General features: G+C 39.3%; 1 protein-coding gene across 1 annotated transcript in view; it reads right to left on the reverse strand.

Annotated features, from left to right (window-relative positions):
- Positions 1-13,430, reverse strand: part of LOC139719593 (xaa-Pro aminopeptidase 1-like) — a 28,030-nt gene extending 14,600 nt beyond the window's left edge. Inside the window, exons 1-14 of the mRNA XM_071631004.1 lie at positions 13,306-13,430; positions 10,567-10,664; positions 9,531-9,647; positions 8,037-8,100; positions 7,290-7,394; positions 6,423-6,566; positions 5,773-6,042; positions 4,839-4,979; positions 4,112-4,193; positions 3,760-3,854; positions 3,005-3,156; positions 2,180-2,266; positions 1,237-1,302; positions 723-793 (exon numbers count right to left, since the gene is read on the reverse strand). Of these exons, the coding sequence (XP_071487105.1) occupies positions 723-793; positions 1,237-1,302; positions 2,180-2,266; positions 3,005-3,156; positions 3,760-3,854; positions 4,112-4,193; positions 4,839-4,979; positions 5,773-6,042; positions 6,423-6,566; positions 7,290-7,394; positions 8,037-8,100; positions 9,531-9,647; positions 10,567-10,664; positions 13,306-13,354 (1,541 nt within the window). The 5' untranslated portion in view covers positions 13,355-13,430. The remainder of the gene's footprint in view (positions 1-722; positions 794-1,236; positions 1,303-2,179; positions 2,267-3,004; positions 3,157-3,759; positions 3,855-4,111; positions 4,194-4,838; positions 4,980-5,772; positions 6,043-6,422; positions 6,567-7,289; positions 7,395-8,036; positions 8,101-9,530; positions 9,648-10,566; positions 10,665-13,305) is intronic.
- Positions 13,431-18,721: the final 5,291 nt, after the last annotated feature.

The following is an 18,721-nucleotide window of genomic DNA, read 5'->3' on the forward strand; positions in this document are numbered from 1 at the left end:
GTATTGCGATTAACACAGAGCCAATTAAAGTCTTCTGTATCCCCCTTTCTCCCCTACTCCTCGACAGAAAGATCCCATAAGAAAGTAATTCCTCTATGAAGATTCTTGTTTGCGGCTCATCGCATGACAATTACATTTTGACAGGATATTTGGGGTTCTGTTGCCTGAATTTACTCGTCATTTGTGTTTACTATATATCAAAACCACTGACATTTCGCGTTGTTTTGGTCATTTCAGTTTTTGCTGTAACAACAAAACATATAGACCAGTGGATCTTTTGAAATACTACACTTGAGATTAATTGACAACCCCCCCCCCCCCCAAAAAAAAAAAAAAAAAAAATCACAGAAACCACAATGGTTGAGCGGGAACGAACATCATTTCGAACGCGTCCCTCCACTCACCCCTACCCCTCCTTATTCATCCCATCAAGGACCATACAAATGGTATTTCCTAGATGTATCACAGCAATTTCACGACAAATGATAATAACAAAAACAGCTATATTCATGTGGTCCTGCTACCCTATCCTTTGTCTCTCTTTTTTTTTGCATCACGTGATTTTGCTTTTGATGTCATCCCTAGCGAATAATAGTAATAATAATAATAATAATAATAATAAGAAGAAGAAGAAGAAGAAGAAGAAGAAGAAGAAGAAGAAGAGAAAGAAGAAGAAGAAATGAATAATCAAGAGAGTACTGATCAGATGATGAGGGTCTTACTCTCGGAATGTTTCCGTCTTCTCGGCTACCATCCACTCGGTCAGTGACCTTTCATCTCCGACCTTGGGATCCTGGGAATGACAAAGAACAATAATACAGATAAATTGTGCGCTATAATGGTAAAATCAAACCCACAGCCCTATAGGTATAGCGATATATGTTCTAACTTTTAGCTTTCATCATTCAGATAGATACAAATGAAATCGTTTGACTTCCGAAACAATCTAAATGACTTGAATCGCAGCTAATAGAAATGAAATGATGAAATCACGAATTCAGCAAGAATCCATTGTAGTAAAACTGCAATTTAGATACACTGTACTGCCTTCTTCAGTCCTTATAAAGAGTAAGTAAGTATAGCAGCATTCGCGTTCGTGTTTGTTTTATCTGCTATAAGCAATGCATTTCTTGGCAGAAAAGAGTTTATAGATGTCCTTACTCTGTTCAGGTACGAACGGGCATAACGTCCGACACGTAATGTCTAGTCTATTATGAGATTCATCCTTATACTCACGATTTGATTTTGAAGAATGTCATCCATCCAGGCGCCAACCTCTATCGCTGTTACAGAATCGGCGATCTGAAGAAGAAATAGCGGGACATTGAGGTTTGTAATAATGCTAGAAACGAAAAATTTTAGTAATAATGATGACGAGTGATGACGACAATACTCGTAATGAAGATGAAGATATTGACAATAGCAACAGTAATAACAATATCATTAACATTGATGAGAGTAGTAACAATAATGATAATAATAATAATGACACTAATGATAATGATAACAATAATAATAACACTACTACGACTACTACTACTACTACTACTACTACTACTAATAATAATAATAATAATAATAATAATGATAATATATTAATAATAAAAGCAATACATTTTCTAAGTAATACAATCACATAGAAAAGTTTGAGAATTGCTAGACTAATTCAGCACACGTCCCTGCATGCCAAATTGTCCCTTTAACAATGATAATAATACAAAACTTTTACAATTCATCTCTTCTTTTGGTTATTTGCAAGATGTATGGTCTGCTTATTTCCAGGTAATTATTAACTTTTCTTTACACCATGTTCTGAATCCAAAACCTTAACACATTCAAAGCGTTCCAGCAGAGATTATTGAGCAGCACAGAAGTGAAATGCAAAACTACAAACTAATAGGGAATATGGATGATATGTTAGCAAATGTCCCTTATCTATATATCATGTTTTTGAGCTTTAAACAGTCACGGTTAAGGCTATCTATCACAGCTACAATTGTATGTGGTCTCGTCTATTAGATATGATTTGAACTGTCTAAACATGAATTACAAGCATACACTTCTTTTAAACCAGACTATCAATCCAGCAAACTCTATATACTTTCACTGTCTAGTGCTTCCAACGTATTGGGAACGCAAAGTGTATCTAGCTTGAAGAGCTTAATTTTCACAGACTTACGAAAGCTTTCTTCATGGCTGCAATCTCTACGTCATTCTTCACTGCTTTCATGAGCAAGATTGGGGAAGGTTCAATCAGGTACCGCCTCTGCAGAAATGAAAATGTAATAATATACTGTAAAAGTGGATATTTTCGCGCCACTAATTTTTCGCGCTTGGCCGGGTCAGTAGAGTTTCGCGTGTTTTTAATTCCGCGTAATCAAGACATCACGCACAGGAACGTATGGCAAGCAAAAATATTCGCGTGCTTTCATTTTCGCGCTAGTTTCTGGTTGCGCGAAATGCGCGAAAATTGCAACACCGCGAAAATTTCCACTTTTACAGACTAATTAATATATGCTCCTATAATTGCAGAAATATATTAGTATTCAGCCGTGTCTTCTTCAGCATTATCTAGATTATAATTGAGTGACACGACATTTGCTCCTGCGACAATTGCTCCGGTCTTTTTTTTTTCTTCAAGGACCAAGAGTCGGGGTTAGGGTTGTGATAGGTTTGTAGGTTTAGTTCATTGTGGGGATTAGGATGAGGGTAAGGATTATGTTTGAGGGTAGAATTTATATATGTTTTGCTTAGCGTGCAGACTTGTCATGGGAGCATTGTCGTAGGAACAAATGTCATGGAACCTATAGTTGTGCTCAATTCGCTCTAATTCTTTATGTCAGAAGCCCAGACGAAAAGGGGGACTTTCATTCCTTCATAGTTGCAAAGAAGAAAAAACAAATGTATCGAAAACAGTCATTAGGAAAGGGCGCCATCGAAAGAGGCGGATGAAGAGAATAATGAGGTAAGACGTGGCTTTTTTTCATCTTTCTCCCACTCTTACCCTGTCGCCGTTGACACGGGTGACGACGGCGTCGTAGACGTAGTAGTTGGTGGAGTTGCTGAACCAGATTTTGGAGCTGGAGTGAAGAGTCTTGAGATCCTGTGGGAAGGAGGAGATGTCCCGGGCCGTCACACAGCTGGTCGGTGACGAGGCTGCAATGGTGGTAGGAGAAAGGGATTATATCGCATTAAACAGAAAGGAAGACTACTACTTTCCTTTTCTATTTTGTCATGGAATGAAAAGGTCTCAAAATGAATGGTATAGTTTCGGTTGAGATGGGGCTTCAGGGTTCCAACTTTATTGTGACATATAGTGAGAAGCCTCGTATGAAATACCTTTAGGAAAGATCTCACAATTTTAAGAGAAATTTAAAGTTTATTTGACGAAATTTAGTTTTGAAATGGCTGGGATATCCAAAAACAAAGAGGTCCCAATAAAAAATGGGACCCATCTTTTTTTTTAATTAGCACAACGTTGTTTACAACAGTCCAAAATAACTGGCATGGAAAAGGTTGAATTTTCGTTCAAACTCCAGCTCTAACAACATTTGCTCCATAAAGTTTCAACCAGTCGGGCAAGTTAGCAAAGAACCCAATGCTGGCGAGAACATAACCTCCTGATCGAAGGTGTACTCAAGAAGAGTTAGGCAGGAAGCCTTGCTATATAGGAGCACTTCAACGCATAAATTGAATGTCAAAACGAAAACCATAAATTGTGACGTCATTTCAAGACTCGATATGAATAAGATTACATACCTCCTTGACACCGCGAACTCTCTAACTCGAGGTGTTCCCTGATGTGTGGATACCGTTCTGCGTCAAGGCGACGGTTGGCCTCGTACAGATACAGACTGCGTGAATGGCAAACATGGAGAAATGTGCATGAAAAAAAAGCAACAACAGTTAATTCGTAGTTATTGAAGTTTATTCTTTGTTATTTTTTTCTAATAAAACACAACACACACACACGAAAAAAAAAATCTCCTTTCTGTGCATGGATTTTTATTTACATTGATTGCATGGCATAATACACAATATTACACAATAGGTTCGCAGGATGTCCGGACCTCTTTCAAATCTTCTGACATTTACTGTATATCGAACTCACTTGATGTAGGTTGTTCCGATGATTGCATACGAGATGAATAATGGGTTGTACGGGATATCTTCGCCACGCAGGTTGAATAGCCCTGGACAGCAACATTGTTGAACACACAAAAACACATTTTTAGGTAAATCGATGGTTCTCTTTCATTTTCATAAATAATGTTTCTCTTACGTATCTCACTATCGGTTTTCGGTTAAAGAAAAGTAAAAAAAAAAAGAAGAAGATATAATTCAAAATGAATAAATCAATAAATTGGTAACAAGGTAAACAGTATAAGACCACGCAGTATCATAAACGCCAACCAACTATACTGTTGTCTCTTTCTTGTGGAACATTCATCTTAGTTTGGCTCGGGGATACAGCTCAATTGGTGGTATAATGATAGATATGGACAATACTAGAAGATAGTCGTTTCATTGAGGCATATGGTGACGTGTAATATTTCCACAGGGCCTACTGTTTTCAAGTTTGATGTTATACAGGTCTGGTTATAATTTCACAGTTGTCAAAACAAAAAATGAGTTCGTGTCGATTTCAGAATAGATGTTGCGATGAATTTTAGGGAAAAAAGAACTATGTCAGGATTGAATAATTATGTAAAAAGCAGCAAACATGCTAATCTCAGCCCAGATGTGGACAGGTTTATGCTCGCCGCACTGTGAAGACAAGTGCGATCGACAGTCGTGATTTCTAATACAAAGTAATGGGATAAATACGTTGAACTTACACGCTATCTCGTCGAGCTTGGTGACAACCAACATATCGACGTCTTTCTCAGACATGATTTCTCGCAGAGTTTTGAAGTACAGGATGGGGCTTGTCACGGAAGTCTGTCGTCTCCTGAAAATCTTGTCCTGCCAGTAGTACCCTGAGGTGAAAACAATATTCAGAACTCCAGGTAAACGTGTCGTTGTTTTCTTTTAATTTAATAGTCTAATCGTTTGTTTTCTTCCACAAAAGCTTGACGATTATGACTGAGTGATATAATATGTCATGGTGAAACATCACATCTCCAAAAGTTCCATTAGAATTCTTTTGCTATGCCCAACAAAGAGTGTCAAGAACGATTCGAATGAAAAAAAAGTAACGTCATATATTTAGTTCTCTTTTGTATATCCCAAGGAATAAACATTGTTCACAACAGAAGTCAAATAGGGTTTATTGCACTCTGATTGTTCTCGTGTAATATTAGAATATCCTATACGGTAATACTGTTCGAAAGCCCCCATCATACGCGGTAATGTGCACAACAAAGCACGTCGATGATAATAATAATATTAATGCAAAAATGCATGTCTTTGCATTGCCAGTAATCTTCTAAGCCTGCTGAACACACCACTTAAATTTTCATTCCACTGCGGTTGATTGTTCTCTACAGCCTAGCCCTGTATGATATTATAATTTTGCCGGCAAAGTCAAAAAATCATTTAAAACTTGATTAAAACAATTTCAAACACACACTCAAGTAAACAAATATCATTTTCTACAAACATAATTTTCTAGTACTTAAAATTTCTGAAATATAATAATAAGATTGTTGGTCTACTTCTGTAAGAAAAAAATCAAAAGAAATCAAAAGATTTAAAGTTTTAGAGGAGGATGCCTAGAAAAACAAAAGGATGACAACCAACAACGACAACATCCTATGATCCTACACACACCAGCATATAATTCTCTGTCTTGGATGAAGAGTTCGACTCCAGGGTATTGCAGACCGTACGGGTCTCGCGGATTGTTCCCGAAGGTTTCGTCCGTGTTGGAGGGATCGGTCTGCAACCTTCCGGCCAGCTCTATCCGAGTCCTGTCCACCAGGTTGTACTGCAGCTGATCACTGGTCAGCGTTTGGGACTCGGGGTTAGGCACAGGCGTCGCGGAGAGGTCGATGGTTCGGGGTTCTAGAATGTTCGTTTCTTGTAGCTCATACCAGTAGCCTGGAGCGATAAGAGAATGGACTTGCCTTTTAAGACACGAATTTGTTTGCATCTTTAAACATCTGTGCAATTTTCAACCTATTCGAAATATCAGAATTTCATTTCTGTAAAGACGATTGTGATTGAGGAATGCGCTAACATGTGTACAATCAGGTACAAAGTCAATGATAAATTTGTTGATGAGCATGTACATAACTACAAGTGTAAAACGAAGCAGTTGAAGTTCCGATCCATACCAACAGTTGCAAACACGAAAGTGTCTCGCCATTGTTACAACGTTAGAAAGAAGAAATAATTGACAGCCACAGCGGATCTTCTATAAAACCATCTAATCAATCAAACGACTATTTAGAAACATTATTGTGGTAACCATGACATACCGTAAGGCATAAGCAGCGGGTCGAAACCGACACGGGCACCATTCTCGAGTCCGGCTCCCCGGAGCTCTCCCGCCAACAGCTCCTGTTGATCGAGGTCGTACTCCCTGAGAAGCCATTGCCATGGCGTCAAGTAGTCATTGTCGTCTGCGTGGAAGACAGTGAATAGAGAGGCCATGAAATTGGTGATAAGTTGGAATATTGGGGTTGATTTAAGGGTCCCAAGCAAGTACAGCTGCATTTTATTAAAGTGGCTGAATATGGGAGAATAATTGGGTGCACGTCATAACTTAAGCTCGACACCCACGAGTCATACTTTCCACGAGTCACAATATCATAGCTCATGAGCTTGACAATGGGTTAAAAACAAGGACCATGAGATCGACACTGGGCATAAAAGACCCAGCACGATCTCGACACAATGATGATAATAACAGAAAACATATTCTAGACGAGCTCGACACTACATCACGGGGGCTTAATGTAATATATGCATTGTCGAGCTCATGGCTCATGAGCCTAATTTTTTTAAAATTTATTTCGAAATAACACGTAACTCAGACCTATGAAATTGAAAATTAATTGTGTGGTACATTGTATATTGATTCCTTCAGCCATCTGACAAGTTTCTCGTGTCGCCTTTCCGTTTCGATCTAACCACTCACTTTCATTGAGTTCGGAAGCAAATATCTCTTTCTGAAAGTGTCGACGACACTGTGTTGTCCTTGTTTCCTTTTTTTCTCATACAGTACCGGGTAGATGTTCAATCTTTGCTCAAATCTTGATTTTTTTCAAACAAAGAGAGATATCATCATTAGCTATGTCATATAAGTGAATAATATATTTAGTTTTCTTCTGTGTTATACCTACCTAAAACCATGACGTCCCAGTTACAGTCGATCTGCTGTTTGGCCAAGAGCTCGAATCTCTTCTCTGTCCAGACGGCAGCTCTTTCCATGGTAACTATGGCAACGCCTGATGAGAATCACAAGATATATAAATTACATAATGATTATCTGCAGTTTGCTCGTGAAATCACAAAATTTGATACGGTGCCACCAGGCGGTCTAGTGAAACAAAGCATGATATATTATTCGCTGGTTGCCATTTCATATTTTGCGGGCCGATGATTATTCCCGATGAATAACTGATGTCCCATTTGTACATCGTCGATATTGCATATCACCTCGGCTTCTCATAACCCAAAACGCAACCACAGGTTGTCACACGTTAACCACGTTAACACGTGCTTTTTATTCATGCGAAATCATCACTATACATTATGATAGAACATTACGAATTAATCACAAAAGTTGCTCCCTGAGAAAATTCAGTGCTTCTTCTGAGGGAGATACTATTGTTTTAAAGTGGCTATAATACTTAACTAAGTGATAGGATTTTGCACTTTAGATAAGAATAATACAAAAAAAAAAACTGAATAACCCGTTATTATGCTTCTTCATCGGACGCCGAAAAAACCCCACACAAAATAGTAAGCAAAGAGGGCGCCCTACACTATACCGTACATTGAAGTTTAATAATAGAGCAATGAAATAAACAGAACTGAATGGGCTTCTTTACAGTCGGACGTCGAATAAAAGAACTGTAGCGACTTACCTCCTGTTCCGTTGAAGCCTGTCATGTACCAGATCCGTTTATCAGGGTCAGCTGGATACTCACTCTGAAATTATGAAATACACGTGTATAAGCACAGAATTCACAGATGCATACTAGGCGGTCCAACGTTACTATACATACATCAAAATCTAATTAACCTTCATCTCCAACATCAACTCACGGCGATAAGTATGATGTTAAAGAATAATGGCAACAACAATAAGGTATTTGTCAAGGGCAGCCTCTTCAGTTTTGTCACTGTAACAACCAGAGGACCCTGTCGTTATACTTATAAAAGCGGCACCCATTAATGTACACTTAGGTAGAGAGGGACATCGTGTGTAAAAACGTCTCGTACAAGGACGTTTGTAAGCACCATATAGGCGGGAATCGAACTCGAGACTTTAATGAAAGTGACGCGTCCTATGTACATAGTACATTGTGCAAAATGTATGCCATGGTGCGCACAATATCAATAAATTCATTCATTACTATTGCTTACGATTGCTGTCAGTTTCTATAACTGTGCCTTCTTCAACGTTACAAATCCTACGCCATGCTTGAACTCGTACATTTTTGTATGTAAACAGTTTTTGGTAAACTACGTGGCAACATCGTTGAAATCGCTTAGATTCATAACAGGATCAAAATCTTCACCGTACAACTGATATCGAAGATTTTTTATTGCATTCATATTTCACTGTCATCGGAAACGCCTATCAAAATGAACAGCAGTTCTAAGCAAAACAAACGTCGTCTTTATCAAAACCGCCACCATCAACAACATCACAATCAGCCTCATCGTCGCCATCGAAACCATCGTCGTCATCATCACCGTCAATGTTACATATACTACTGGTTTCAAAACCAATGACACAATCAACCTCACTTACGTTGCGACGTCGTCGTCACCATGATAGCTTTTCGCATGACATTCATTGTCGCTTTTACTATCACCATCATCAGTCGCTTCGTCCTCTTCATCTTCATCACCATCAAACGGCAACCACCACCATCATCACCATCACCCACCCATCACCACCCCACCACCTTACAGCCACCACTATCACCATTACCACCATCACCATCACCATCGCCATCACCATCACCATCACCATCACCATCCATCACCATCACCATCACCATCACAATCATCATCACCACAATCATTATCACCACCATCACCACCACCATCTCTACAATCACCACAACCTCACAGCCACCACTTTACCGTCACCATTACCGCAGCACCACCACCTCCCCACTACCTCACCATCAACACTATACCACCACCACCACCACCATCAACACTATACCACCACCACCACCACCCTCATCACCATCATCACTTTATAAGGCTACCACCATCTCTTAGATCACCTACTCAACATTCTCGTCGCCATCTTCTAAATAACCATCCCTCTACGATAATTGTACAGCAAGGACAGCACTTTATGCTTCTCCTTTTCAGAGTTTGCCATACAGTCAGCTTACCCCGTGCGAGTCGTAACCTGGGATGATGTAGGCCTGATAGTTGAATCGGCCGTTTCTCATCTGTCTCCTCAGCTCTGTGATCCGCACATCGGAGAGGAAAGTGGTTCCTGGGTAGTCCTGTACGAGGTGGCGGGAGGGTGTGACGGTATAGATTAGTAATAATAATTTTTCAACGATGGAAGTCGACTTTACAGTTGTAGCTATAGTCTCTGTGCATACATGTGAACATTTTTCTTTTCGAAACCTTTCGTAACTTTAAGCCATAATCATGTTGTAAGTGTACTTAGTGTAATCAAGAAGTGATCAAAACGATTTACGGTGTACATGTACAATGTACGTTTCAAATGCAAGTAAGTACCAATCAGATAAGATACAACTCGCATCAATACCAGAAGTTACCAAGTATACCAACAATATAAACTGGTATCATTCTGCATTAAATGGCTTCATGATAATGAACCAAGCCTAGGTCCAAGAAAATAGTGTATTTCACAAACAAAACTAAGTTCTACATCGACTGAGAAAACATCAACCGTTTGCTATAGAAGGCACACAAATAGTGAATAGTATATGTACATGATCCACTATATCACGACTTCATCTGGGGGTGTGGGCAAAGAAAAGAATAAGAATGGGGGGGGGGTAATAACAGTTTGTGATTGACAAAACAGCGGAGTAAATAAGAAACGACTATGTATAAATTTCGATTTGAACAAAATCTGACCAGATATCATGCAGGAAAGAAACAAGTAGGCCTAATTGTAAATTATATGATGAGTCTTTGTTGACAAGGCTTTTATTATCAGGTCTGAGAAAAACAACAACGAAAACAAAAACATAGAAATGACCGATTTGTCATGTTAAAATCATAGGAATACAACAACAACAACAACAACAACAACAACAACAACAACAACAACAACAACAACAACAACAACAACAACAACAACAACAAAGTCCAAATTTCACACAGTTGGCAATTTAAGTATTGTCGTCTATCCCATCGAAATATTCAGAGTAGCGTTGCCTCACTCACCGGGGGGTAAACTTCGCAGTTTCTGACGGTCAAGGTGGAGGCCGTCTGCCGCTTGGACCTTGATTCCGCATGGTCTGCTGACCCATGTTGCACGGCGACTGGTTGGAATACAACATGAGAAGGAAAATTATCGTGTACTCGCAGAAACCTTCAAGTCAGTCTTTATCAGTTCGAACTGTAGAGGTACTCTAAATAAGCTTGCACTGCTCTGTTTCAAAGTTATCGGCAGGCATTTTTTTTTTTTGTAATTCATCTAATTAAGCAGTGATAGGAACATATACAATACAATTGTCTACACTGTGAAAGAGCAAATCATTTTGACGAATTCTAAAACACAAATCCGTGCCAAAGGATAATCTATGTCTGATTTGTAATGGAAATATACTGGTACTACGATGGCGCCGTTTTCATAAACTGATTGACACCGACCTACGGGAGCATAATATGATTAATAGCACAAAGAACAAAGTCACTTGTAGTGATCTACAGCTGTAATAATAACACTCATTCTAATGATAATTACTGCATCTATACAGGAGGACTGACTGTGCAGAAGGGGTTTTAAAAATGCGGTATTTCATATCGTACTTATAGCACACTGAAAACATCAATCTCAGTATTAATCTACAATCTTGCGAAAAGCTTTTCGTGTGTGCGTGATGATGGTGGTGGTGGTGATGTGTGGGGGTGTACATGTATACAAGTTGTAGGGATTGTGATTTGTGTAAGTGTGTGTATAGCCTTTAAGCTCAAATATTGATGCTGTCTTTTCGATGATGTTTTGTTTTTTTTTTACATTGTATTTCTGGGGGTTTTTTTTGTATTATGTTCCTGTATATTTCTGTATCATGTGTGTATCCAACTGTTTTTCAAGATGCACGGATCCTTGTGGAAGAACAGCCCGTGGCTGAAGCAAGTACCCACTTGGAAATGAAATGAATGAATGAATGAATGAATGAATGAATGAATGAATGAATGAATGAATGAATGAATGAATGAATGAATGAATGAATGAATGAATGGATGGATGAATGAACAATGTTATGCGTAAATATCAGGTTTTATACGGCATGAAACATGATGTAGTGTATGTCAGTCCTCCATAAGCCTTTTGTATTCTGTAGATCATATAAACTCTGAATGTGCAGTAAAATTACACCCATAATGAAGCTAAATTTAAGAAAATGTTAATTGTTTCATTGTGATACAAGTATACAAACCTACAGCACATGTTCAAACTGTAAATGCAACAAAAATACAATATAATACTGTACACTGCTTACTACAATGTATATCAACATACAGTGTACAAACCATGGAAGGTAGTTACCCTGGTGTCTCCATAGGTTAAGAGTTGTTATGTGTATAATTATCCCATATGTTTCTCTTGTCTTTTTTCAAATTGTTGCCAATTGTGTGTAAATAATGTGATTTTAATTTGATTTAATAAAACATATAAATAGACAAAAACAACAACAACAACAACAACAACAACAAACATACAGTACAGTGTACAAAAACATGTACAAGCATGCACCGGTGTCAATTTACTAGTTATGAAATAAGACTGTCTTTAACCCTCTACATGGGTTTACATCTTCTCCATGGTTATACTGTATGAAATGTACTGTATGTGCGTGAAATTTCTGCACATTGACTCAATTGGCACAGAAAGGATTAAACCTTTATTTTTGTGTTTATTTCCCCTTTTGTTCTGATGAGTACAACCTGCAGTACACTCTATTTACATCGTAACTGTATGATACGTATTTCTGGTACACAAAATGTCAGTATGCTCCTACTGTAACACGGGCATGTCTTCATTGGCGTAAACATCATTCCAGTATATGATATGTATTACACCGTATATTTCATGATTAGGTGCACTGCAAACACAACACATGTATTTCATATCATTATGCGGTATGCCATTACAACACTATACAATGTATTATGCAGAAGTGTCTGACTCATTCTACGTGGAATTACAGTGGTGTATACATGTACATTGTATACACTTGACATTGCATCATATCGTTTTAAACAAAGTCAAAATAACTGATGAATCATATATATTATGAATTCATACTAGAATAAATAAATCAAAGTAAAAAAAGAAAAGAAAATAGAAATGTGTGATATAATTGGACATACAAAATAATGTGCACAGTGGTGGCTTGGTCGGTATGAGAAATTTCCTGATCAAAATGCGTTGCAAACGCAGCACTTGCAGAGGAAATGTCGACAAAAGGCTCAACCTGTTGGTATGATTGCAAAATAATGATTGCCGCCTTCTGACTAACATTTTTATATACAACGGAATAACGGATATTCAGTATAAATGATGATGCTACCAGAAATGTGCCTTTTAAGTTGTATCATATACATGTACATTTGATATCAAATAAACAGAAGGTTGCAGGCTATAAATGGATAACTTTCCTTTCCGACACTGTTGCCGACACTTGATAGATAACGTCGTGGCAAACGAGTACACTCTGTAGATTATATAAAACTCAGAGTCAGGACTGTAATAGTGCGATATATCTAAATACACGCAAATCACTCACCTGCTTTCACCTACTGTATTTTGTATAATATGCACCTATAAGATATACTGTACATACGACGTGTATTCGGTATGGCAGGTTTCTACCATAAACAATTGCAATTTGAGTGACTGAATGATAAAATCCTCCTTCCCTCCAACATGTCTGAAGGATGCGGAACCAGTCTTACCAATCAAAATCCCGACCAGAACCCCGGCGTAGTAGATCATCCTAGCCATCGTCAGTTTATACTCCGCCGACGAAGCAGACTCGGAACAAAATGGCGATCCAAAAACCAACTATGAGGGTTGTGAATACTGCAAAAATGCGAACTTTTCTCGAGCAATGTTCTTGCAGAATACAAGCTCTCCTCACGAAAATATATCGCCAAGGCAACTGAAGCCAGAGGCTGAGGTCAAGACGCCGAACTCGAAACGGATATATTCTGCGTTCGTCAGTGTTTCACCCATTACACGGAGAACCAAGCTGACGTGCTGTAGATTATTTTTCACCAGTGTATCGTGCAAGTACCGATAAATTCACGTACGCATGAATCAACGGTTAGCCAGCATCAATTCTTCTCGCTGAAGCATTGATTTCAACAAAAGGCTTTTCAATTCTGTGCCCCTCTCTGTTATGGGGGGGGGGGGGGGGTGGTGGGACGGTTCGTGAGCCCTGCTCACTGAAGCCTAAAATCAAAGACTAAGCGAAGCCCGTGTCAGGTACGACTTCTCGCTCGGGTGTGGTGAATCATCGGTCTCATTTTTTTAGCATGATTGGTAAGAGGAATAGAAAAACACCAAGTTTGACACAACAATTTGGCTCTTATACCATCGATACACAGACAGGCCACTTGGACATGTTCGGTGTTTATCTAATAATGAGGAAAATAACAAAATGTACTAACTTTTTATCCCCCTTTCCAAGTCTCTCGAGTTATGAAGGCAAATATGTAAATGTTTGCAATTCGCGAGTCAGTATGTATTCCCCCAAAAATCTTTTGTCAGTGAGAGAGAAATTCATATTTGCATTATGTTTCGTTTCGTGGTGCGCAAATAAAGACGTGAGAGTTGGGCAATGGAACACCTTGTAATACCAATAGAAACGTTGCTTTGGACCAAGGAGGAATTGTCAGGAAAATAATAACCCGACAGCTGCTATCATTATTTTCATTTTTTTTTAAATGGAATATGCATGCTGGTCGCGCGTATATGGTTATGATATATGTATATTTTCGGGAAATGTTTTGATCTGCTTGCGTCCCCATTTCATTACACTCATCCCGGTAAGTTCGACGTCCACAAAATACATCTGATGTATTTTGTGGACGTCGAATCTTATGATTCATTAAATATTTGCAGGGGCGCGGGGTGGTTCTTGCAGACCGACAGCAATTTACAACAACGAGTACTGTGTATGGGGAACATGCATTACTTTGTAGGCTTTTGATTTCGTTTGATCGTTACATACAGAACATCACATATGTTGCAGAAAGACATTACGCACTGCGGAAAGTCTACTATTTTAATGTCTTGATTTGATTTTTATTTGATTTATTTATTCTCCGTATGGCATCATTTACATTTTTTATCAAGATAATCAAACATAATATATACAAATATGATACTCATTATAACTAGTTTCTACAATTCAAATAATTTTGATTACACATACTGTACATCTGTGACATATAATTACAGTACATGTGTTATGAATTACCATACAGAACGGTTGCCAATAATAAGCTATAAGCTTGACCCTTTGGCAACCGATGATACAATACGTTAATGAAATAAGAGAAGGGGGGGGGGTCCAACATGATGCTCGTGAATCATAAGGGGGGGGGGGGGTAATATGGTAATGTGAGAGACAGTTTTGTCTTGTTTAAGTTTGTGGTTTTTTTTTTTTCATCAGTACTCCGGATCGGGATCCATCCATCAGAGGTATTATAATCTTTGTCCAAGGAAATAGCATAAAATAAGTGATTTCTATCTTCCTATACGAAAGTCACAGTAGTTCTTGGATGCCTATGTTTCCTATAATCTCTTTATAGGCTGTTGTCTTCGATTTTGTCGCCCCCCAACAATATCCATGGCTTGCCTATGATAGAGTTCCGTCAGTGCAATTGTGTATTGTATCCTGTAGACTACTTGTAATGTACAAATGGATAGAATTAAAGGATGAATAAGTGAATTGAATGATAAACAATTTTTATTGAATTACTCAGTAAACAATGTACTTATAAACGGATAAGAAATAGATCTAGATGAATGATATATAGGCAATAATGTAAATAGATAAACGAAATCATGACTTTACCTATATTAAGAATTAATACATAATACATAGTCCTCAAGAAAGAAATATAAAGAAGCAACTTTTTAAGTCAGACATTGATTGAAATCAGCACCAATGAAGGATAAACATTCATCGGGAGAATCGATTGCGAATATACCGACCAGCAGAAAAGAGCCGCAGTAAGCCATCAACAGTCAACGATTCTTCTGTGTTTCATTTTGTCTGCCATTGAAAATTCTACTGAAGTTTTATTTTTCTTGTTCTTAGCGAGTCATTGCCACCTTACTTCAAGAGATGAAGAGACAGATAACAATTACACGGGGATGGAGAATTAGATAGACAAATAGATCAGTGAAGGTAAATAATGAAATGAATTTGACTAAAAATCAATCAATAATGAGAGCAAATCACAATATCTGGTAATCAGGTAGTGAAGAATGAAAGTTATGTATATCAATGATAATGATGATGATGATATTGATAATAATAATAATAATGTTGGGTGGTAGAAGGCTTCACTGTGCATCACGTATTCTTTCTGGAGTAAGTGAGTGGCCCTGAAAAGGGCCTACCCAGGGCCACTCAGGCCCACTCACTTACTCCAGAAAGAATACGTGGTGCACCGTGAAGCCTTCTACCACCCATCGTTCTACCACCACGGAAGCCTTATAATAATAATAATAATAATAATAATAATAATAATAATGATAATAATAATGAGGACTATCTCAAATTGAGAAAAGGTACAACGTAAAAGAAAAAGGGAGGACTGTCGTCATTGAAGAGCTCAAGCAGCGTGCGACGGCGAAGGCTGCCAAGGTAAAACGATACCAGCAACGTGTAACGCAATTCAGACAGAACAAACTCTTCAAGACGAACCAGAAGAGATTAACATGAGGAATTGAGTGGTACTAGAAACCACCAGGAGGAACATCCAGACCCAGTCGAATGTCAACAATTCTAGGGTAAGATTTGGGGTAATCCAGTTGAACACAACAAGGATGCACAATGGCTAAAAGATGTCAAGAGACAGCTCAAGCATGTCGAGAAACAAGAAAACATCTCCATTGATACACAAAAAGTGAAGAAACAACTGAGCAAAATGCCGAACTGGAAAGCAGCAGGACCAGACGCAGTGCATGGATTTTGGATCAAACATTTCACGGCAGTCCATGAGAGAATAGCAAAGCAACTACAGCTTGCTCTAGAGAGCGGGGAGGTTCCCCACTGGATGACCACAGGCAGGACGGTCCTCATCATGAAGGACAAATCCAAAGGTAATGTTGCCTCAAATTACAGACCCATAACTTGTTTAAACATGATATGGAAGTTAATGACTGGCATCATAGCGAATGAGATGTATTGCTTCATTGAAGGGAAGGACTTATTCCCTGTCGAACAAAAAGGTGGGCGGCGAGGGTGCAGAGGAACTAAAGACCAACTACTAATTGACAAAATGGTGATGAGAAATTCCAAGAGAAGGAGGACCAACCTGTGTGTAGCCTGGATCGATTATAAGAAGGCTTATGATATGGTGCCTCATTCGTGGATCGATGAATGCTTGCAAATGTTCGGACTTGCAGATAACATCCGAGCTTTACTGACAAATTCTATGAAGGCATGGTGCACAACCCTCACATCGAATGGCAAAGATCTTGGTCAGGTGAGAATACAACCAGGAATATTCCAAGGGGACTCACTGTCACCTCTGCTCTTCGTTATATCACTCATTCCACTTACAAGCGTTCTGCGAAATGTATCGGCCGGTTATGACCTCGGAGGAAATCATGGCTCCCTAAATCATCTGCTGTTCATGGACGACCTTAAGCTCTTTTGTAAAGACGAGAAGCAGTGCGACAAGCTAGTTCAAACGGTTCGTCTGGTCAGCAAAGACATCGGCATGGACTTCGGCATCAACAAGCGCGCTACCCTGGTTATGAAGAGAGGGAGACGAGTGAAGAGTGCAGGAATACCACTCCCTGATGGAAGAATACTACAGAGTTTGGAGGAAGGAGAGAATTACAAATACCTCGGAGTGTTGGAATCTGATGATGTCTCGAACAATGCTATCAAAGTGTCTGTGACGAAGGAGTACTTCTCAGGTGTAAAAAGTGTACTAAAATCACACTTAAATGGCGGACACGTGATCACAGCTCTAAACACCTGGGCGGTAGCAGTTTTGAGATACACAGGAGGAGTGGTCGAATGGACGAAGGCGGAACTGGCTGGTATGGATCGGAAGACAAGAAAGATGCTCTCGATCTACAAAACCCACCAAATGAGTGCTGATGTCGACAGGTTGTACCTGCCAAGGAAAGAAGGAGGCCGAGGGCTCGTGAGTGCGTCAGATTGCGTTGAAATGGAGCAAATCAGCCTCAACAATTACATAAACAGCAGTGAGGAAAAACTCCTTCGAGCCGTTCTGGTTGAAAGTGGAAATAATGTAAACGCCATTGATCCACTTACTTTCAAAAGCCAGAAACGAACAGAAAGATCTGCAAAGTGGAGAGAAAAGCAGCTGCACGGGCAGTTTTGCAGAGAGACGGAGAACATCAGCAGTAATGACACATGGTTATGGCTGAAGAAAGGAGAACTGAAGAAGGAGACAGAAGGACTGATCATCGCTGCCCAAGAGCAAGCACTGTCAACAAATGCTCTGAAAGCCAAGATACAGAAGAGAGATGTGGATGCCACATGCAGGATATGCCGAGAAAGAGACGAGACAGTGCAACATATCGTATGTGGCTGTAGTAAATTGGCGCAAAAGGAGTACAAAAGACGACATGACAAACTGGCACAAGTCCTTCACTGGGAGCTTTGCAGAAAACATGAAATACCATGTGAGAGCAAATGGTATATGCACGAACCACAGAAAGTTTCTGAAAATGATCAAGTTAAAATCCTGTGGGATTTCGATGTTCAAACTGACAATGTCATCCAGCACAGGCGTCCGGATATCATCGTCGTAGAAAGGGCTCGACAGATGTGCACAATCGTCGATGTCGCGGTACCGGGAGACAGCAGAGTAGCCGAGAAGGAGAAGGAAAAGATAGAGAAGTACCAAGACCTTGCCAGAGAGCTTCGCCGCCTGTGGAATATGAGAACGAAGGTGATCCCTATTGTCGTTGGAGCACTCGGAACAACGCCAAAGCAGCTGCGACGGCACTTGGACGATGTTGGTGTGCCAGATCGAGTGCAAACGCTCCAAAAAGCAGCATTGCTAGGGACGGCACGAATCCTGAGAAAAGTACTGGAAGTCTAAGGTTCCAGGATGGAACTTGACGTGATATTAATCTCCAAGAGATATC

This window comes from Diadema antillarum, unplaced genomic scaffold, assembly GCF_040938485.1.
Source record: "Diadema antillarum isolate AM-2024a unplaced genomic scaffold, OU_Dant_1.0 scf00000112, whole genome shotgun sequence".
Taxonomy (NCBI): domain Eukaryota; kingdom Metazoa; phylum Echinodermata; class Echinoidea; order Diadematoida; family Diadematidae; genus Diadema; species Diadema antillarum.